This window comes from Talpa occidentalis, unplaced genomic scaffold, assembly GCF_014898055.3.
Source record: "Talpa occidentalis isolate TD23 unplaced genomic scaffold, MPIMG_talOcc4v2.1 talOcc4.4, whole genome shotgun sequence".
Taxonomy (NCBI): domain Eukaryota; kingdom Metazoa; phylum Chordata; class Mammalia; order Eulipotyphla; family Talpidae; genus Talpa; species Talpa occidentalis.
This window is the reverse complement of record NW_023604295.1, coordinates 143,559,917-143,582,817: the sequence shown is the minus strand read 5'-3', so window position 1 is coordinate 143,582,817 and position 22,901 is coordinate 143,559,917. Positions and strand designations below refer to the sequence as shown.

General features: G+C 43.3%; 1 protein-coding gene across 2 annotated transcripts in view; it reads right to left on the bottom strand.

Annotated features, from left to right (window-relative positions):
- Positions 1-1,041: 1,041 nt before the first annotated feature.
- TRAPPC11 (trafficking protein particle complex subunit 11) overlaps positions 1,042-22,901 on the bottom strand; it is a 36,854-nt gene continuing 14,994 nt past the window's right edge. For both annotated transcript variants that reach the window (XM_054701069.1, XM_037526489.2), the window contains exons 11-30: positions 22,643-22,736; positions 21,866-21,945; positions 21,695-21,773; positions 21,561-21,615; positions 21,085-21,230; positions 20,616-20,677; positions 20,361-20,493; positions 19,454-19,584; positions 16,643-16,798; positions 15,039-15,226; positions 14,781-14,929; positions 14,512-14,633; positions 13,885-14,004; positions 12,736-12,801; positions 12,474-12,630; positions 9,997-10,108; positions 7,107-7,198; positions 5,330-5,463; positions 3,759-3,926; positions 1,042-1,992 (exon numbers count right to left, since the gene is read on the bottom strand). In XM_054701069.1, the coding sequence (XP_054557044.1) occupies positions 1,948-1,992; positions 3,759-3,926; positions 5,330-5,463; positions 7,107-7,198; positions 9,997-10,108; positions 12,474-12,630; positions 12,736-12,801; positions 13,885-14,004; positions 14,512-14,633; positions 14,781-14,929; positions 15,039-15,226; positions 16,643-16,798; positions 19,454-19,584; positions 20,361-20,493; positions 20,616-20,677; positions 21,085-21,230; positions 21,561-21,615; positions 21,695-21,773; positions 21,866-21,945; positions 22,643-22,736 (2,289 nt within the window). In that variant the 3' untranslated portion in view covers positions 1,042-1,947. The remainder of the gene's footprint in view (positions 1,993-3,758; positions 3,927-5,329; positions 5,464-7,106; positions 7,199-9,996; positions 10,109-12,473; positions 12,631-12,735; positions 12,802-13,884; positions 14,005-14,511; positions 14,634-14,780; positions 14,930-15,038; positions 15,227-16,642; positions 16,799-19,453; positions 19,585-20,360; positions 20,494-20,615; positions 20,678-21,084; positions 21,231-21,560; positions 21,616-21,694; positions 21,774-21,865; positions 21,946-22,642; positions 22,737-22,901) is intronic.

Genomic DNA, 22,901 nt, shown 5'->3' with positions numbered 1-22,901 from the left:
TTTTGCCGACTCTGAAGTTCGGGAGAAAGCATCTGCTTACGTGGCGGGTCCCAGTGGCCACAGTCCCGCCGATGGCAGTGCCACCCACGTCAGTCACCGTGGGACGTGTGCTGGATGGCAGCGGCGAGCTCTATTATGCGAGCTCTATTATGCGCCGCGAGCTCTATTATGCGAGCACTGCAGCTGGAATGCCAGGGACCTCTGTGGGTCACATGCCATGAGGGGTCATGAAATCTGCTTAGCAGCTTATCTGGGGGAGTGGGGAGGTTTAGCAACAATAGAGCAGGATATAAAACACAAAAATTACGTTTGGTAATGATGTGTGGCGACGGGTTCTTACAGCCGTAACTGTGATGATGTCACAATGCAGGCAGCGAGCTGTCGCGCTGTACACTGGAAACTGATACGTATGTCAATTAGAGAGCACACATTATTCCATAGCCCAGGTTTCTAAAGGACAGATTTACTTATATACACGTGTGGCTTCATGTAAAAGGGATCGACCAATTCCGGCACCTCCGACCTACATCAGGGGCACAGCAGGGGCACGTAGCTTCCCCCCCCCCCCCCCCCCCCCCCCCGCAGGCCCCCAGACAAAGCAGTGATGCTACGTCGGTGGCTGAGCATTGCCATGGGAGGGCACTGTCCCGACGGGTGATATTCACTTGTATCACCCTTGCGACAAGCCTGTGAGGCAGCCTCCATCTTCACCTACACCTCACAGATACGACAGACACACAGCCAGGAAGTGGCTTGAGCGAGCTGCCGGAGCAGCCAGCAGCAGCACCTCTGGAGTGTGATGCAGAGACGAGCTTTGCATCTCCACCAAAAGTCTGTGTCCTCCCAAAACAGCCCCTTCCTCTGCCCCTGCTTCCCCAAAGGTGAGCAGAGAACGTTCCAGATCACAGGTTTCTGACGCCCCATCCTCGGCTTTCCACTGTAACTCACGCTATAGTGTTCTTAGAAAAAGCTGACTCACCAAGCTGGAATCAAACAAGAACTAAGTAAAAGAATAAAACACGCACATTTGAAAGAGAACATATTTATTTACATCACTATTTCCTTTTTACAACTACTATACTTTTAAATAATAAAATTCTCCAGGAAATCAGGTACTTTTAAATTAAGATATTTTAACAAAGAAAATTTCCACAATATTTTTATTTACATGAATTTTCAAGAGTTTTAAATAGTTCTTTTGAGACTACACAGCCTAACGAAAGTTCTTATTTAGATCTTTCAAAAAAAACTTTCCAAAGTTTTCGTGTAGGAAATTATGCTTAGACTAGGTCCTCACAGCTCACACCCCCTCGACCCGAGCTCCTGGTAACACCTGCACACCTGCTCCAGAGACCAGCCCCGCGGTGGCCGTGAGCTGAACTGACCTGGCATGTGCTAATGGTGAGATACTCTCTGGACAATTGAAATTGCTTTGATGAAAACTTTCTGGGAGTTTTCTGTATCCCTCATACACTGCTATAAGCCGCATGCGTGCGTCGTCTGAGCACTGAATTTACAAGAATAACGGCTCTGCTTCAGCTTAGCCGACACCGACAGGCTCACGGGAGCCAGAACTCCACAGAGCGGGTACTGGGGCACTGCCCTCTCCTTGCCCAGTCACACTTGGGATGCTCACTTTCCTGGATATTGCACATGCAGATCACTTGTTTTTAAAGAATTTACTGTTCCCAAAATGACTATCAAGAGTAACCACGATTCGACATCCTTTTATGTCACACTGACAGATTTCAAATATTTATTAGTGAAACTATAAGAGGATAGATTTTTCCTAATTATTTTAAGCATGAGTTCCTCTGAATAGTTGGTATAACATCCTTTAAAAAATAGAAAAATTAACTTTTACCATGACCCAAGCTACAGTTCACAATGGAAACGCATACAGCTCTGTCCACTTCTCCGTCAGACAGCAGAGGGTCAGCCCGAGTGTCAGGCCGCGGCAATGGAGGCGTCATCCACGAGTCGACCCTGCGGCTTTAAAGCACAGAAACAGAAGGGTTTACACAATAATGACGACACAAAAGCTCTGGTAACTGAAAAGATCTCGAAGTTCGTGGAGGTGTCTCACAGACACAGAGGAAACTTGTGCAAGTCTCAAAACAAGAAGTTCTCTTCTCACCCCATACCTTCTTTCTCCAGGTGAACCCGGGGACGGCCACCGCCCTGCTCCCTCTGACCCTGGGCTGACACCCCAGCCATCTCTCAGCTTCCCCTCGGTCGTAGCCAGTGTGCTAGCAGCCTGGGCCATCTGCCCTGGGGGGTATAGGCTGTATCCCGGCCCTGCCTAGGGGTAGGAGCTGCGTCCTCTCCCTCTGGCTCAGGCTCCCTAATCTACAGCTGAAGCAGCCTGAGCCTACGGACAAGGTGTCGGAAGAGCCTAGGACTCCCAGTTTCCTGTTTGAGAAAAAGCAATTCAGCGTGAACCCTCGGGCGTCACACAGCGACCACTGCGCCAGGACAGAGCAACAGGTTACAATAAAATTTTCCCTCCACAGTCTCTGACTGAAAAAACTTAAGACATCACGTCAGAAGAGAAAAGGCTAAGAAATGAAAGGTATCGTAACTGCCCTCAGGTGTAACATCTCCGACAGAGAGACAACCCAGAAAACCCTTGCCAACGTTCTTACACAGAGGCCCTGTGGAGAAGCGTGAGAGCTGGTGCAGGGGAAAGAAACAGAAGACCGTGCCTTCACGCAGCCTTCACGCTGCAGGACGCGCCCAGCATCGGGAGAGGCCTATCCCAAGGAGGCGGCCTGCACTGTCCGCCTGCCGCACGCCCCAGTGAGGGCTCTGACAGCGCAGGCGTGACCGGGATGCCTGCAAGAAAAGGGCCCGGCCACCCAGGTGTCCTGCCGCGTTCAGCCCCAATGGAGGAAGTTCCTAAACTACTCTTGAAAAAGTCTTTTTTAAAAAGCACTGTTTAAACACAGAATACCAAAGCTGCGAGATTTTTTCTTTTACAACTTCAAAGTACAGTGTATGCTAGGAGCTCGGAAGCGTTAATAAAATGATTATTTTTATTATTTTATTATTTTGCAGATGCAGCAAGAAGTCTGGAGAGATAAAAGCTCAGGGAAGATTATGAAGGATATCTGAACAGAGACTAATCCATTACCTACGAAGTCCCAGGGTACAGCAAGCCACAGTTCCCCAAAACTTGAAAAGACAGATATAAAAGGAAAACAGTAAGTGGTGTAACCTGCCTTCCTAAAGGGTTTAAATTCTTGGAGGTAAATGAACTTCTAGTGCAGCCAGTTCACTCTCTCACACAGCCTGTACTTTTTTTTTTTTTAATTACAAGAGCCTGGAAATCCTATCACTGTGGAAAATCAAAATATTAATCAAGAGTAGAGTTTCCAACTGACGAGCACTTTCAGCAACGACAACACCCAGAGCTGCAAAGAGAAGTAGGAGCGTTCGGGGCTCATATTTAGAAAGCTAATCCTGTACAAACTAACTGCAATTTTACAATGCCCTTTACTAAGTCAAAGAAAAAACATATTTAAAGATACTCTAAGGATAAACTACTTACTTAAGGCAAACAAAAATCTTTGAAACTAGATTCTATACAATAATAGCAACTTTTAGAAATGAACAGCAAAGTTGCCAAATTCAGATAATGGAAGTCAAAGCTACCCGTTAGTCTTAATATTCTTTAGTGAGGTTTACATGAAAAAACACCTCCTTTAGTTTGTTTTCAAGACAGTAAATTTAAATAGCAAGAAATGCCCAAGCCTCACCTTCACGAAGATGCTGGTCGGTATAAACCGCCGGAGGAGCTGATGGGTGAAGTTGGGAAACCGCAGCAGGTTGATGTGGAGAGATGGTAGCTGCTGGTATCCCGCCATCAGAGGGTAGAAATTGTACAACATCTCCTGTTCGGTGCCAGGCAGGATACGGAGTCGGATCTAAATCATAAAAAGTCAGAGAGAATGAAAACCAAATAGAGACATTAGCAACTTTGACACGCTGTCACCCCTGGATTTTTCATGAGCTGTCTGGTGAGACTGTCTCTCCCCACCATTCCATCTTCCAGAGATTCGAAATGCAGGCTGAATGAGTATGAGGCTAGGAGAACACGGACAATGTCTAAAAAATACACACATGATTCTCAGCTGCTGTAAAGGCCTAGAAGGTGACATGTACCTGCTTGAACATGAGACCACCAGGCACATGGCTGCTTCCTGGTCTTAGTCGGGGTAGGTATGATGGTTACAACAGGCCCACTTGAGGGAAAGTATCTTGAAAACATCATGCTGACATAAGACAAAACGAGCTGTTTTTGGTGTTTTCTTTTAGGGATTTTTACCTTTTGTGTTATGGTAACTTTGGGGGAAAAAAGATGTTTGGAAATTTTTAACAATACTTTATTGAGAAAAGAACACAAACTGATATGATTTTGTTATCTTCATCTTTCCAATTATTTATAAGTCAAGATCAAACTAGGAGAAGTAATCTGTTACGTCTGTGTGTAAGTAGTATATATATGTACATGGTGTGACAGACTGGACAACAGGTATGGACCAGGATGTTACAGCTGGCTTTATACTGAAATGGATTACAGATTCAGAGTATGGGACGACAGCACACTTCCTCTATCATTCTATTTTGCATTTAACAACAAACACACAGCACACTGATTCCAGATGCTAAGACACATCTGTTCCTGAAATTAACATCCTTATTCATGGAGAGTATTTACTGCCTTCTGCGGGTGTCTCTGTTACCCCGATTTCTCACTGAAACATGGTTTGACTGAGAGACTGTTCACTCACTTAAAAATCTGATGAACTTTCCACCTTTAATTTGAAGGGATGAATAAAAACTCTGGGTAATTTATTTTTACATGTAAATGCAAAACTGTGTCTAAAAGATAAATTTGTGACAAAAGATAAGTAAATTCTATTCAAGATCAAAGTCTCTGAAAAAAATTGAGTTCAGAAGAGAGTTAGGCCATTAATACTGGAAGTTCCATCTCTAGGGCTCAAATTCAAAGGCCCACATCCATGAAGTCACTAGTAATACAAAGGATTCTAAGGTGCTCAGAAATCTTATGTAGTTCAAGGACTTGTGGACCCTTGTAAGAAAGAACCTGTGTCTGTGTTCTCAAGGTTGTGAACTGTATTGCCTATTAAACCTACCTCTATAGCAAGTGGTATTTTATCTTAAAAGTGACTTAAAAATCATTTCTATCAAAACTGGGACCATAGTCAGCCAGAACCCATTCATTTTAAACACTAAATGTGCAAAGCTCCCTTTCCTGACCACATCTTTGTGGCCACAGAAGCAACCCAGCGAGACATGGCCTCACCTGTTTGAGGCCCGAGAACATGAAGGCGTCGCTGGGCTCCACGGAAATCTCCACGTCTTGAACCAAGTTCGTCTTATTCTGCAGGTGATACCTGACTGGCAGCGATTCTCTGACTCGCCCAAATGACGGCAGATCTGCAAGGAAGAAGGACACGTGTCTCTTGGTTTAAAAAAATAAATCAATGTTTATGGCTTCTTTTTTGTAAATCACATCTCATTCTAGAGACATGGGATTATTTAAATTAATGGCATTACTATACTCCTGCTAAGTAAGAAAATTCCTTGGGCAAAAGCCATGGGATAGGCTAAAACAGGCTAAGAAAACCAAAGTTTCCTCTAAATTTTTTATCCAAGAGTGTTGACCATCAGGACTTGAATTATATTCTGAGAATATTTTTTTTTAAATCTTACTTTTTTTTTTAGATTTATTTATTTATGCACACAAGAGCTGGGGTACAGGCCAGAGGTGTGGGGGGGTGAGAGGATTCACCAGATACAGAGTGGGGAACAGAACAGGCAAATCGACTGAAATACACTGCTGAGGGAGCAGTGGGCAAGACAGGAGAGGTCTGCTGCGCCATGTGGGTAGCTCCCTGGCTGGCCAGGTATCAAACTCGTGCTGCAGAGGCTGTGGATCACTTCATAGTGCAGTGCTTAACCCCATGCGCCACCAGGGAGGCCCAAGAATAACTTTAAAAACATACTAAGAATTTTGCTAGAGATCATCATGACTCAAGAAGGAATGATGGATACTATATGCCTTCTCCTGATGGGGGCAGAGATATCAGTAACTATGAAACATTCTTGCCAAAAACTTGAACCTGAGTGTGACCAAGCCTATAGCTCTAACTACCAATTTTTAAACTGGAGACGCACTTAGAAATGACAATGTGCTATCAGCAAAATCCAGACTGCAGGAGCTCTGCGGGACAGATGACTTGTTCTCTCAGCGAATGTGAGGGACAGGGGAAAGGGAAGCGGGGGGAGAGAAGGGAGGTGGTGTGAAGAGGGGAGGTGGGACAGCGGAGGTGGGGCGGGGAATCTGCCATCAACAGAACTGAAAATTACGAAACATCCATCAATTGCAACACAGAGGCCTTAAGACAAACTGAAAAATAGTCAAACTGAGAAATTTCAAGCAGTTCCGTGAAGAGCTTTTAGAATCCCATTTTTGTTTTGCATATTTCCAACAAATGTAATACCTTTAAGAAATAAGTGCTAATTTTTAAAGTCAGGATAATAATATCATGATGTTTATAAAAACAACCGCCAACATTAACGAGGCATACTGAAAAGTTACAGGTGAAATAACTCCTGGGATTTGCTTCAAAACACTGTGGGCAGGAGGTGTATGTGAACGTACAGAGGAAACAAGACTGGTCATAATCTACTTTTGCAAAAATGTTGGACATTTTTCATAACAAGTTAAAAAAATAAAATCTCTGATACTAAAATACATACTCTGGGGCCTCCCCCATGGGCAACGGGGGAGAGCCAGCTATGAAGCTATCCGCAGTCTGCAGCGCGAGTTCAATTCCTGGCCGGCCGGGGAAGATACCCACATGGCGCAGCAGACCTCTCCTGTCGCACCCACTGCTCCCCTCAGCAGTGTATTTCGTCAGTCTGCCTTTCTGTTCCTTGCTCTGTCTCTGGTGAATTCTCTCACCCTCCCGTGCCTCTTATCTATACCCCAATTCTTGTATAAATAAATAAAAAATCTTAAAATAAAATATAATACACTCTCGATTAGATTCTTAGGCGAAGCCGGGGGGTGGTACCTGCGTTCACGTGGAGGGGGATGTTCTCAGCCAGCACGTGGGGCAGGGTGATGACGGTGCTGATGGCGGGGATGTCGTCCGCGGCCGAGGCCCTACGGAGGAGGGCGCAGCGAGAGAGACACGTGTGAGAGAGACGGGAATCCATCAAACACAGGGATCAATTCTACTCACAGCTTCAGAGGAAATGGAATTATCCCTTGACTGAAACTTTACTAAAGGAAGCCGTGTTGTGAAGACGAGCCCTCAGAACCCCGCTTCTGTCTGGCAGATTCCCAACAAGCAAACATGGCAGGACCAGGCCACAGTCTAGCCCCGCGGGTGGGAGGTGGAGTTGTGCCTGAATGTAAATCATCGACACCACGGAGCACACCCTCTGACACGTTTCGGTAGCAACATGTTTTCCGTGTAGGAAGCAGCAGCGTGACGTGCTCTGGCACAATCCTCCTCTCACTCGGGACCCCACATGGAGGCGCCCAGACCACTTCTGAGGGCACCCCAGAGCCCCGCTCTCCACATACATGGCCCCAAAGAACTACAGGTAAGTCACTATCCACCAGCAGGGAGACGCCGCCTTGACTGAGACGAGGGGAGACACGACAACCCCGCTGTCTCCCCTGCATTACAGTGAGGGCGGGCAGCAGCTGCACCACAAAGAAAGTTCTTTGGAGCCCATAGCTGGAGGTGAAACTGTGTGTGACAGTGTGTGTGAACCACAACAGAGCAGAAGCAACAGGCAAAAACATCCATCTCTTCCACAGAAAATGTCTGTCTGGCATCACAGGAGCGGAAGGAACAACAGACACCACTTCCCACATGCTGCTGTCGCCCTACGGCTACATCAACTAAACAGCGATACCAGAGATTCGGAAGTGGAGAAAAGACAAGTTGGTTTTAAATAAAATCATGTATTTCTCCTTTCTTATTTTCAATAATCCTGTCTTAAAATGTATGCGATCACTGACATACACTCGGAAAATGACCCCTGAAATACCATGACCTGGCTCCCAGCCTAAGACAGAAAACAAGATAGATGTTATCTTCTTGTCTCCCCTTCCCTGCTGGTCTCCTCCCTCCCCCAGGAAGTCACGACGCCAGATTTGGTACCTGCCACAGTGGTCTCCGGCTGTCCAGGCCATATGTCTGCAGGTGCTGAAGGCCTTAGTGGGCTGACAGGTTTGGCTCGAGCTCATTGTCACTGATGATTTTATATTTTGAACATGCTACAATTTCTCCATTTTCCTGCTGATGGACATTCCACTTGTTTCTAGTTTTTTATTATTATAATTATGTTGTGTGGAGGTGGATGTGCTTACGCAGGGGCCTGCATGCACACAGTGGAGACGCTTCCTGGGGCTGCAGGAGGTGCCCGGTGCTGCTGAACAGCTTTCGAGAGCAGTTGTTCTAACACACACTCCAACTTCAGACTGCTTGACCAGTTTTATATTGGGAAGCCTTTCTGTTTTTCCAAACTAGTGACGTGCATGTGAATCTTGGAACTAGTAACCTTGACTTTCTCGCCCTGTTTTACTGGCCACCTGGCTGCTTCTGTGGCCCTTACACTGACTGCCTCAAGTATCTCGCTCAACTAGGAAACTTGCCTTTTTTTTAATAATCTATAGACATTCTTGATGTGAATTGTAATCTAACATGTAAATTGTAATTTACATGTTGCAAACAGCTTTCCCAGTTTGTATTATCTTTTCACTTTCTTTATTGTATTTTTAACGAGCTGGGAAACTTCATTTTAAGAAATCAAGTTAATCCATTTTAGTGACTTACATTTTTGTATGTTAAAAGAAATTCGCCCCTCCTCCAAAGGCATAGAGTGATTATCTTATTTTCCTACTGAAAGTAATGGTTTTGCTTTTTACAAGTAGAACTTTATATGCCTGGAATTAATTTTTATTATACAGCATACAGGAGAGATCCAATTTTTTACCAACTGGATGGAGCCAACACTCTAAGACCAATTATAAGGAGCTTCCTCACTGATCCCGTGCCACTTCTGGGAAGGGTCATTTCCAAGTGTGAGGAGGATCTGGAGACCAACTTCAAGAGACTTCTGTTTTATTGGCTTAATCATACATGCCCACACCGGTACCCTCGCCGTGACTACTACAGCTTTATAATTAGTCCTGCAGTTTTAAAGGGCAAGCACCCTCACCCAGTTGTTGTTCTGGAACATTCTGACTATTCTGACTTAATGCCTTTCCATATAAATTTAAGAATCAAGAGTGTCAAGTTCCACAAAAACAAAACCAACTTGAGGTTGTAACGGAAATGGCACCAAATCTACAGAATAATTTATAATATTAAATATCATCCAAATCCTACCCAGACCATCTTGTTTCTCTCCCATTTTGGTCTTCCTTCAGTGTTTCAAAGCTTCATAGTTTTCTCCATAAAAGCAATGCACTTAACATTCTATTGCAGGTATTTCCACTCGGCTTATTTTTGCCACATACTTATTTTAAAGGCACAGTGCCTAGAGGTTTATCACTGATACACAGAAATCCAACGGAACTTGCATGTTCTGATGTTTTATCCCGCAACCTCGCTGAACCTCTTATAATTCTAATAAAGTGGAATCCTTTGGGTTTTCTGTACAGACAATCCTAGTGACTGCCATCAGGGCAGCTTCTTCTCTCACCAGAATTAGTTTGGCTAAAATTTCATCAGTCTATAGGTCACCAAGTGTGATAAACAAATGAAAGTTTCACCATGCTTTCTAAGCTCTGTGTCTTTGACAAATGGTCAGTGACAGCCCACAACTTCTACTCTAATCCACAGAACTGGCAGAAGCCCTCCGGTCTTCAAGGACAATGACTAGCAATACAGGTGTGAGAAGGGCGCAGGTGTGGAAGCAAAGACAGCGCTCGTCTAATTTTACCTCTTCCAGGAGACAATATAATGCCCAGTTGCTACTCCGCCTTCAATGTTCCCAGCAGACGGGCACCGGAGACAGAAGCATTCGCTCGCACTCTCTCCAGTCTGCAAGACAACTGTAAGACAGAGGCATCACCCCCATGTGCTGACAGTTCCCAGGCAGGGGTCTGCGTGCAGGTGACACAGCAGAGAGAACACTTCATCGAGGGCACATCATCAGAGACCTGTGCGGGCGATGGCACAGGGATGTTCAATGATTTTTCCAAAGGTCCCAAATTCACACCCAGTATCTTTTCCAATCTGTCAGTACTCCACTATAATTAAAATTGGACGCATCTGTGCGCCTGTGACAAGTTTCTGTGGAATTAACGAAAGGGAGACGTCCGAGGTCAGAACAATACCCGCTGGCAATTATTTTTCTTTGTCTAAATTATTTCCTATCTTTGAGGGAAACATCTCAGGTTAGGGAAAAGAAAAAAATTTAATTACTCTTTAAGGTTTCAGAATGATGTTCCAGAAAACTCTGGCTTTCCCTGAACAAACACATATTACTGATACCCCCACCCCCGCCAGGTAGAAACACAGCACAGATGCCTCGTGCAGCCTGGTGCTGCCTACCTCCTGCGCGAGGCTGCTTTCCTCTGCTCAACCACAGAGCAAACTTCTTATGACAAGATAACGCTCACCTAGCCTGGGCCTTCCCCACCTGTCAGCACCTCACAGACCATGACGTCACTCCTTCAAATGCATGTGGCCAAGAATGCCTGTCCAATGCCAATTTTAGCAAATGCGTGAGTGAAACTTCCAAGTAATAACAACAAAGTCCCTAAGTGACATTAAGTCACTATTTTTATCGTTTTCCAATGAAGGAGGCTGTGGGATAGAGTAATGGTTGTGGTTGTGGGTAGATACGAAGTGAAAGGGAAAGAAACTGGGGCAATCTTTACTTAAATGTTTAAAATGAATTTTAAGGACTAAAAAATGATACTGCAGCCCCGTACGTAAAAAACGCATCATTCAAACCCATTAAGATAGCTTTTTAAAAAACCTTTTATATTAAACTCTCCCAAAGTCCTCCCTAATCTTAAGAAGTTAATCAAAACGGTCATATTTATTAACAATTAACAGCAGGGTCAAATTTACAACCTAAAAAAGTTATTTTCAATGTGCTGAACACAAATGCTATAATGCACGGTGCTGGAGTTCTTGGGAATGGCAGACAGACTAATGCACCCCAAAGATATCCACACCCTGATCTCAGGATCTTTGAATACTACCTTATATGGTAAAACTGACTTCAAAGATGTGATCGAAGAGATGATCTTAAAATAGAGAGATTGGCACAATTAGCACAGTGAGGAAAAAAGGTGAGGGCAGAGAAACAAAGTAGAACGAGACTAATTTCCAAGACCACAAGAGGAAAAGGAATTTCAAGTGAGAAAACAAAGCATATGATGGAATTCTAAAACCAAACTGCTTTTTATTACTTTCTAGAACTGGGACATATTTCTAGCACTTAAGTAGAGAACCTGACTTCTTTCTATCTTTTGATCTTATATGAAGATGTGATGCCACAGTCTTATGCAAAACCCTATTGTTTCAGGGAAAATGGCTCCACCTTTGTGAGGGATTGTCTCAAACATACAGAAGTGAGCCTGGAGACCGCCTGCCCCTCATCCTTGAGAGGCCAGCGTGGTGCCTCCCAGGAAACCCTCAATAAATACTCATATTTATTGGATTATTGATACTGAAACTCATTTATAGGTCAGATGTGAAAATATACTGAGATTTTGGTTACTGCTCATCCAATTCTAATGTGTATTGGAAATCAAGCATGACTTATCCCAGACAAGTAGCAGACAGAGTAAATGAAAAAACTCGTACTTGGTTTGAAGGATCCATCATGATTTTTTTTTCCTCACAAGACGGAGCCTTATAATATACTGAATACAACCTTGCTTGAGTTAACATTCAAAGCAATTTTTATTCCCTCAACAGCTCAAGAAACAGACAAGCCCCAAAATACTGAACCAGAAAGGTATCTTGGGCTTGAATCTCTTTTATGTACTGTTTAAGGGGTGATTTAGAAAACAACTACTTATTTCATACTTGCGCAAGTTTCTTTAGGAAACATCTTTTCCCATTTCAAACTATAAACAACAGTAAACAGCAATTAAAAACTACTAAGAAAATCTATAAAAGAATCTAAATATGAAAAAAAGTAATGTTCAAGTGCATTCTTCAAAGAGTCACTTCTTTTGGAAGATCACAAAAGTGTGACCTTTCAAAACAGGGAACACACAAGTCAACTGTAATTGATGCCAATTCCGTCTTAATTATGTCTTCTGTGAGTATAATAAGTATTTGCTTTTGTGAGACTGTCTCAAGCTCCCTCATGTACTTTAAAGCTCTCGCGCAGCCAGCCTCCGCCCCTGCCAACACCGTCTTCCACTGAGGAGGAGGGCCGGGTTGCGCACTCACCTCTGTCCAGCTGGGACTCCAGGTGGTCCACTGCGGTCATGGAGGGAGCGAGCTGCAGCTCGCTGGAGACCACCGTGAGGGCCCAGGGCGAGGCGCTCAAGAGGTCCGTCATCAGCAGGAAGGGGATGTCTACGTAGGCTCTTTCCAGGTGTTCAAACTGCCACAATGAGGAGAAAGGTCTGTCAGGACGGATGGGGATCACTGCATTTTCTCCGTCAGTTTCTAGAACCCAGTGATTTCCAGTGTGCTCCCAGGAACGTACCTTTGTAGAAACAAATCTAACTGCCACATCAAATGGAAAGACCGTTTCTATTGTTACCGTTTCATCCTGCAAGAAAATTTAAAGGACACTCTCAATGGCTTTTTGAAATCTGAACAATCAGGTTTTAAACTCAAGAGGCCCTATAAAATATACTTGCAATCCCAATTTGTCCCCATAGGTAAGGCCTGTGTGTATCTCTGTAAGGCGCCAGACACCGATCTACCACACTCTGTTACAGCAGACGCCCCTGAGCAGTGCCGCCCACACGGCGCTCCTCACTGAGGCTAGGGACCCTGGGCAGAGCGGCACTGTCACCACTGGACAGAAGAGGAAGCAGAGGTCAAGGAAGGCTCAGCGATCTTACTGCTTGTGAGAAGCACTCCTGTCTTTGAATGATTTGCCCTCCCAGTGACTTGTGAAACACCACGGCCCAGGCGGCCCAGGCGGCCCAGGCTGTGAAAGAGGCCAAACCTCACCCCCACAGTGGCGAGGTTTCTGCTCTGCTCGGGGTGGGGGGAGGGGGCCTGACTCCTGAGCAGAGGCTGAGACAACTGCCAAGCTGAGGAGGTCCTGAGATCACAGCTCCCCATTAATAAAAGAGGACACAGCACCATACACAATCTGGGTAAGCCTATACAAAACCCTACTGCCTCTACTCTAAACCAGCCGGGAGCCCAGTCAAGAAGCCCATCCAGGTGAGGGGCAGGTGGTGGGACCATCTCTAGCAACTTCCTGTTCTCAAGGTTTCTACAGCACTTGCCCCAAACAGTTTTGATGAGGATCTTTTCAAATAGAAAAAAAAAATTTCATAAAGGGAAACCTCCCTTTCTCCAAAACCTTCTGCACATAAGCCAAGGACTGATTGTATCTGACATGTGATTTCATAAAAATGCAGACCAGATCAGTCTCAAGCATGAGATCGCAACCTGTTGCTTCTCCACAGGAAAGCTATGTAGGTCATTTTCTAATGCCTGAGCAATTAATGCTATGTCATCTATAATAACTGCAAATGATTAAAAAAAAAAAAAAACCAGGAGATATTTAAAACCTGTAACAGACTGTAAGCATCCAAGCTGCCTATCTCCTGGCAAAATAATCAAAACAGAGACACTGCCATGAGGCTGTGAGCAGCAGCTGTGGAAACAGTACCTTGTGACACTTGCAAACAATTTCTTTTTCTTCAACAGTTGTGTTGATCAGGTAAGAAACATACACGAGAAACATTCTTGAACCCACTGTTCCACAGCGAACATACAACATTTTCTCCAGCTGTAACAAATTAAAATTTTAATCAAATTACTATCACTAAAGATCCTCCCCCCCCCCCGCCGATCTACATTCCAGGTTAATGCACCCCTCTTTTAGAGCTGACCGCCCCGACAGGCTTAACTCTGGGACACCTTTTCCAAGCTGTTCTTGCCACAGCCTATGAATGGACTCATTACTCCCCATCTTTGTTTTTCCCATCATCATTATCAACTTCCCAAGAACTCTGTTTGGCTTGGAAATAAAAGTTTGCTTAACGGTTACTTCACTGAGTTACAAACAACCGTTATTTTGTCAGCAATGAATTCTCAGAATTTGGGTCACTTGTTCTGAAACACACTGTAAAAAACTACGTCACTTTACATATTTAGTATGTAAAATGTGTGTAAAATGTCACTAGTTCAATCGCTTTGAAGTCCCAGTAGAGGCTGGGCAAATGCTCTGAAGCTAAAACTCGTATTTAAAATGACCACGGCATCGCGGTCTCCCCAGACACAGCCGGCGAGGTACCTGCTCCCCGGGGCGCAGGTCCCCCACGGGAATGTCGGTGAGCAAGGCGGGGTAGGACTCGTCGCACAGCTCTGCCCCATGGAGAGTCACGTGAGTTTTCTGAGTTAGGTTGGCATCCTGTCCTGCAAGAGTCAAGAGGCGTGTCGTGAGGAGAGCAGCCCGACACACGCGAACCCGGCACGCCGCGGGGGGGCGCTACCTGGACGCTGTCTCATGCTGATGCCGACTCTGTGCTGGACCAGGGCTGTTCACATGCAGAGACCACTCACCTGGCTTCAGACCTGCTGTGAGCTTCACGTCTCTGATCGTGGCCTTTTCGTGGGACTGCACGGTCACCACCAGGCAGTACATTTCATTAGTCAGCGCAGGAGGCTCGTGCCGCAGGAGGACAGAAATGTTTGGAACTCTGGAGATGATCCTGTGGGGGGAAACTCAGCTAAGTTACTGACTTAAAACAAACTTATTCAAACAAAGCACATGTGCGGGGAAACAGAGGCGGCCACGGCTGCCAAGCACGGGTGACTCACATGGTGCTGGCCTGGATGACGATGCTGTCCCAGTGAACCTCACTGTCAGGGAGTTTGGGGCGTCTTTTGAATGAGCGCGAGGCCTGCAGGGCTTCTTGGGAGGAAGCGGCATCGCCTCCTCCTCCCTGCCAATTTAAAACCACGCATCTTCCGGTCTCGTTGCCCAGAACCAGATCCACTGACGTAATCTAAGAGGAGGAGGCAGGGCGGAAATTCCATCTCTTTGTGTCTCAACACCCCCTCCCAACAAACCTCACTGCAGACTGCTGGCCGCAGAGGGTCCCAGGGGCCCTCGGGATAAGGCAGTCAGAATCCCGATGTCAGTCCTGTCCTGGCCACTGGTGAGCTGGGGCACCAGCTACCTGCACACTGGGCTTCAACCTCACCTTTACACAGACAGCTACCTGCCTTCCTAGCACTTCAATGATTTCAGCACCTGGCACAGGCCAGGCCCGAGAGGTGCTGCATAAGTGGCTGCTGAGTGAAAGAGAGGAATGTTCTGATAACCATGGACACACTCATAGCCCAATTCCTGATTCCACGTGTATTTTCCCTGTAGACATCTACAGTATTGGCAACAGAATTCCTTACTAAGTCAGTAATGTTCCTTTCAACTAAACCCACTAGCACATGTACTCAAACTAATATTAATTATGATTTAAAGTGCAGTAAATTTCCTTAGGTACCTTGTAAAAAACATGTAATTAGGGATTTAATAAAAAAATCTTTTTAAAGGAATAAGCAAAAAACTCTGAACACCAGTTAATAATAAAATCAATCAGTCCCAGAAACTGTTTTGGAAATACTGGTAGTAGAGTCTCATGTACCTTGGACATGGTTAGATTAACCCCAAGGTTAGATTAACCACGCCCTTCAAGACATGTACTTAATGAATACTAACTTAGCACTATTTCAAGCAATTTGCATTAACTGATTTAATCTTCATGAACCACTAAGAGGTTGGTACTAGTATTATCCACATTTTTCAGATGAATAAACTGAGACACAAAAGAGGCTCAGAAACTTCCCAGGGTCACAAGCTAGCTAGAAAATTGGAATTTAAATCCATGTACTTTGGCTCCAGAGTTTATGCTCAATAAGTACATTACTTTCATCACGTATTTCTGAAGGACACTTTTAATTATCTATAGTAAATGAATCTTCTAAAATAATCTTCATTTTTTTCCTTTAAAAATATGCAATCGATGCTTAAGCACAATGATAGAGCTCTTTGGTCAGAATTATGTCATATCATATAAAATATAATTGCTAGATTATACATAAATACACATCTTTTGTTTAAAAAAGTCACTGATTATACAGCCGTTAAAAATGACATTGGTCTTTTGAAGTACAGGAAATGTCTGACAAGTCATGTTACACTATTGAGGGAAAAAGTCAACTACAGAATATTATGTTCATTTCCCCAATGAAAGGAAAACTACCCAACCATTACCAAGTTTCCTGTGGGGAGTCCAAGTGGAAGATTTTCATTTTTCCTTAATAAAATTCTATATTAATTGAGATGTTTTGATGTACACATATTACTTTTATCATTTAAAATATTTTAAAACAATATTTCAACTAAGAATTTCACAACTAACCTCAATTTTCTTCCCCACATCTTCAGTTTTTGCAACAAACTTAAATAAATACTTCCTTGTTTTACCAGGAACTAAGCACATCTTTCCCTGAGTCAGATTTTCTAAAACTTCACTTGCTTTGGATGCTTCTTCAATGACACAGAACTGGTTGTATTCCTGAAAGAGATTAGCAAGGCTCACAGTTTATAAAACATCAAACACTGTGTGTTTTGCTAACATCAAATGACCCAGAGCTTATTAAGGTCAATTCCACTGAAAGCGAAGCACGATGAAGGGTGATTAATAAGAAGTAAATGGAGGGCCACCCTGGTGGCACAAGGGGTTAAGCACAGCACAGTGAAGCTGTCCGCAGCCTCTGCAGCACGAGTTCGATCCCCAGTCGGCCAGGGCACAGCAGACCTCTCCTGTCTCGCCTTCTGTTCCCCTCATCAGTGTATTTCAGGGATCTGCCTGTTCTGTTCCTCACTCTGTCTCTGGTGAATCCTCTCACTCTCCCCACACACCTCTGGCCTGTACCCCAGTTCTTGTGTGCATAAATAAATCTTACCAAAAAAAAAAGAAGTAAATGGAGATGCTTATTCATTCACTGCTGCCACAGTAAAGACCAGTCACTATAAGCAGGCAAAAAAAAACTATCTGTCCTCATGGAGTTGACATTCTAGTAAGGAAAACAAGTAATTTACCAAATCATCACAAAGAGCAAGCATGGCTGTGACACAGAGTGACTAGTACAACAGGCATGAGCACCTGGCCAGGTCACTGGTCATGTCAGAGGAGGCACCTGGGAGGAAGCGAGGCTTTCACGGTGATAAAAGACAGGAGGAAGCAAGCAGATGCAAGAGGCTAGAAGCAGCAGCACAAACAAATACATCTTATTAATATGGCACAATCTCTTTTGTATGTGGAGCCTGAAAGAGCAGAACTCACAGAGACTCAGACGGAATGGCAGCTGCCAGGGGGCGCAGAAGAGGGGAGGTGCTGGTGGAAAGACAGAAACCTCCAGCTCTGAGACAACAAGTTCCAGGGATCTAACGGACAGCAAGCTGACAACACCTCACAATAATACATCACATGCTTGAAAGCTGCTGAGAGCAGATCCCAAGTGCTCTCAGCACAGGCGCCAAAAAAAAAAAAGTGAATATGTGAGGTGACAGATGTTAACTGCCCTTACTGCAGTAATCATTTCACAGCCTGTATGTGCATCAAATCACTTCATCGTCTACCTTCAGCTTACACATTATATTGATTGTATCTCAGTAACGGTAAAAAAAATTGTTGGCTTGGGGGAAAAAAGCTCCTGTCCTTTATTTATCCTCTCCTTTTTCTTTATTCTCAAAAGTACTTAGTCTCTGTAAGTACCCAATTACCCAAACTGATCTACTTTTAAATGGCTCTTGATCCCTTTATCTCCATTCCCAGCACTAGCACACCTACCCAAATCCTCCCCATGGTTTCACATACAGAGCTTCTGCAACAGTTGGGTTTCCAGTGTCATTTCTTTCCTTCTATTTTGCTACTGGAAAAAATTTCTTAATAAATTTCCTATTCTTGCTTTAAAATTCTCAAACTGCTTAGAAGGAATGTTTGAGTAATGGGTGAAGTTAAATAAAACACACTAATCTTCAGGAGACCCAGGTTCATCTAACCAATTACAGGGACAATTCTTGGTTCTTATGAGCCCGAAAAGGGTAAGACTCTTTCTCTGCCCTTTCTTTGTTATCATCCAGCCGAGAGACACAAGAAAGAAGGAAGGAAGGAAGGAGACAGGAAGAAAGAACGTAAGTGAGGGAATCTTAAAAGACTTCTCTTAACTAGCCCGTCTGCTGAATTGTCAAGCTCCTGTATGTCCCCCAGCCCTACCCCAGCCCACCCAGTGGCCGCTGCCCCATGAGCCACTGCCTTCACTTGCCCATAAGCAGAAAATGTGCATTCCTGCTTCCATTCAGCGCTGTCTTGTTGCCAAACATGTTCTCCCTCTCCCATCTTTTTACTCCTATCTTAATTTCATCTTCATTCTTGAAACTTCCTCCCTTTTCTTTGGCCTGTCTACGGTAGCTGGATTACTGGCCCGCACACATCACTCAGCCTTCATCCCTACCTGGACAATCTCTGAGTCAGTTCCGGCCGCGGCCCCACAGGCTTTTATTTTAATGGAGTTCACATGTGCTAACTTTTTTCTGGCTCAAGATACTAAAAATGTTGTAACTCTCAATATAAGCTGGCTGGTTAAAGATTGAGAATACTTCCGAGGTGACTTGCTGATAATGATCAATTAAGTGAGCTTATAACTTAAAGAGTTAAAATATAATCAAGTACTTGACTATTCTGTTACCACATTTCAAAAGTGTTCCAATGCAGGAAATGTAGTATGATTCCAAAACATCTAGACTATTCCAGAACTTAGTAGTGATGTTGTCTAGGGAATGGAATGGGAGGAAAAACACTTTTCACCAAATCTATCTTTTCCTTTCCTGCTTGATATCAAGTGTCCATCTTATAATAATACATTACTACCAATGATAAAACAATAAAAACAAAAGCTTTTGAAAATTGGAGTATATTCATACGGAATATCTTTCTTATTTGAAATTCAAGTTATATATTACCAAAAATAGAGTTCTCAGATTTCATAAGCATGGAGTAAAAACATAAAATAAAGTAGAAACATTTATTTTGAAACACGCCATACCAAGGTCCATTTCTTTTTACAAAACCGCAAAGGCCTCAGGTTCACCAATCTTGTTTTATCTAATTTAACGGCAGCCACTAGATACATACATAGTCAAAATGCATGAAAAGGCATACCATTACCTGATTATTAAAGCTGACACAGAGTTTCGAAAACCTAATGGGATGTGGACAATCAGCCTTCAGATAAATGTCAAACTGCACAGGAACATCAACATGAAAACTTGGAGCGTGGAACTTGGCCTTGCATTGTACTAGAAATAAAACAAAAAGGACTGAATCACACAACAGTGGACACTCCAGACCCACAATTATTTCTGATCCACATTAACTTTTCAGAAAGGAGGGATCTACACTGCACATTCTTAGTGATTTTGGCACATAAAGTGCTTCGACAGACATGAATATAGCTCCAAACCCACATCTAACTTGGAAAAGATAGTGGCTCCTGAAATGTAACTCACAGGATTTCAAAGAAGGGAGAAAAAGATTTTGCTATTTTTAACTTATTTCAAAATACCATTAAAGCATAGGGGCCTCCCCGGTGGCACAGCGGTTGAGCGCTGGGCTGCGAAGCTGCCTACAGCCTCTGCAGCACCGGTTCGTTCCCCGGTCACCGGGCGAGGGTCCCACATGGCGCCCGCTGCTCCCCTCAGCAGTGTACTTCGTCACTCTGCCTGTTCTACTCTCTGCTCTGACTCTGGTGAATTCTCTCACCCTCCCGCGCCTCTGACTGTACCCAGTGCTTGTATAAATAAATCTTTAAAAAAAAAAAAATACCATTAAAACATAAACCATGAAATAACTATTTTCAAATGCATTTCAAATAACTGAACTGCACACAAAGTACATTTTACATATGCTAAGCTTTTAAAATTGTGATCTTCATAAGCCAGTGGGGAGAAAGAAATCACAGCTTATGATGATAGCACTTTTGAAAAGTCTCTGACTTGTCTTATTTCTTATTGTGCATCTTCATTTTGTAGAAACAACAACTTCTGTGAAATACCACAACGTGCGGGCTACCCACCGAAGGGCACGAAGTCCTGCACGCCTATGGTGAAGACGTTGCTGCCAGCCAGGGAAACGCGGTCCGCCCACAGCTTCTGAGCAGCTTTCACAGCTGCGACATCACAGTCAGGTTCAGGCTCAGGACTTTCATTCTGCACCAAGACAGAGTTAAACATTCCCTCAACTAGATATAAAAAATACAACACAGACACACAGACACAGATCTGGGTGTACAATCCTTGAGACACAGTTTATATCCACAAATCCAACCTACCATCAAAACATTTATGAGGTTCTTTTCAATCCGAGATTTCTGATCATCTTTCAGAGTTGAAGCTAACATGAAGGAGGAAAAAAAAATTAGAACTTTGTAAGACAAGACAGTGAGCTCACTCCCCCCACTGGAGAGATTAAAATAGTATAAAATGAGTATTTCTGCTAAGATGATTAAGCACAATTCCAGCAAGTTCTCAGCTAGCATGTTTCTAAATACTAGCCTGACACTTTACTCTTGCATGTGACCTCTATGCGAAACCTGTTCTATGCCACACCTGAAGAGGGCAGAGGAAGTTGGGCCTTCAACTCTAGTTGATCCATGAAAGTATTCACTTAGCAAAGTGACGTGCACTTGGTAAAAGTACCACCAAATACTTGCAAACAAATTATTCTTCCAATTTTGAGAGGCTTATTGAAGCTAAGTAATTTTAAAGATTCAGAATTGAACTGAAAGAGTACCAAGCTACCTCTTCCGAGGAGTTCCAGGGAGTAAGTGATGTAATCTTTCAGCTGGGCCATGAGGTAGGAGCACTGCAGAGCTGTGGTCAGTATGGACGTGAGCAGCGTCCACCAGCCTTCGCTGCGATAATCACACATCACATAGTCCAGCAACCTAAGGGCGGGCAGGACGTAAGTGGATTCCCAGGTAGGGTCTGGCCAACTCTCAGAAAATAAAGTGCTTTCCCCAGTTAATATAAACTTCAGAAAATCTTAATGTGTGAGTTTAACAGGGATCTCCACAGTTAGCTATACACGTGGTTGCCCTAAGACTTAGAAAATGACAGTACTAGGAGGTGGGACTAGAAAAAACAACACAGAAATGGAATTTAATAGAAGCAGAAGTAACTATGGGGAACAATCAATCCTTCTATACAAATGTTACTTATAATTTTGCTGCAAGGTAATCAGAATACTTGTAAAAAAAATAGTGAACGGGACTCACTTCAAAGCTTTGGTATAATCCTTTGCATAATAATACTCCTCGCCCATCTGAACCACTATAAAAGAAAAAGCATGTTATGCACATAATCTAAAATTATTCGAGGTGCAGGACTGCAGCATGGCGTGGGTACCTACTTAGATGACTTTTCATTCTTGGACACTTATACTTCTTAAATTGTGCAACAGCATTGCTCAGAAGAGTTATTATTATTTCCTGTGAGGAGAAAGTGTGAAATAAAAATCATTTCATGTATTCCTCAAATCCACAAAAACAGCTTATATATAGCAAAAAAGAAAAAAACTTACAGAGTGAACAACACTTCTCTCCTTCAGCTGGATGGCGAGAATCCCTACCTTCTCCTTCTCAGGATCGGAAAGATCGAAACCTGTATACGACAAGACACAGCCCATCTCAGACAGCTCATTGAGCACAAATGCTCACAGGACATTGGGTGGGTACACTCCTTGAGTCCTTTACTTTCATGTAACGTATTCAAGACTCTTAAACATTCTAGAATTTTAAAGGTTCTAAGAGACAGCTTTATTAGCAGGGAAGCTTTTCTGTGATCTCTACTCTGAAGAGAACAGTACTAAGCTCAAAATTCTTTTGCCAAGTGTCATCAACCACCTGAAGACTACCGTCAATGCCAGCCCTGACATTAAGAAGTTGTTCAAATAATTTAAGTGAACGATAAACACAAAAAGGATGCAGGGAAATTATTTTCAAGGTGACTCAGGTTAATGCTATTTGAAAATGTCAAACATCATAAATGGTCCAAGCTAACTGGAATTAAAATACGTAAGCAGACCAGAGTAGTTCATAGTTGTGTTAAGACAACAGATGTCCAATTGTTTTCATCACATACACATCTTTAATTATATGTCCAAGACTTATTCTAAGATTTATGAAATACACCAAACATTCTAAAAATTAAAGAAATAAAATCTTTAAAACACAATGCTTAAAAGGCACAGACTTTTATCTCGACATAACTTCTTATGCCTAATGCAACCAATGGAAAAATTATGATACAATCTTTGCCTTTTGAAGTTGAGAGAAAAGGAGGAGGGAAAATTATTTACTTAGTATTCCTTGCCGCCATGACCTTTGTCCATAAAAGTCAAGAACGCCTGTTTGTGTTTCTAAGGGATCAGGACTGGGATACGTTACAGATGCCTGTAAATTAAAACACAACCCTAAATAAGAGTTTACGTGCCCATCACAAACCAACTCTCCCTCCATCTTTGACAGAATAAAAAGGTTTTCACAATTATAAATATCAAACGCATTCAAATATCAAAGTTGTAAACATTTTAAGAAATTACATTTTCACAAAAATTA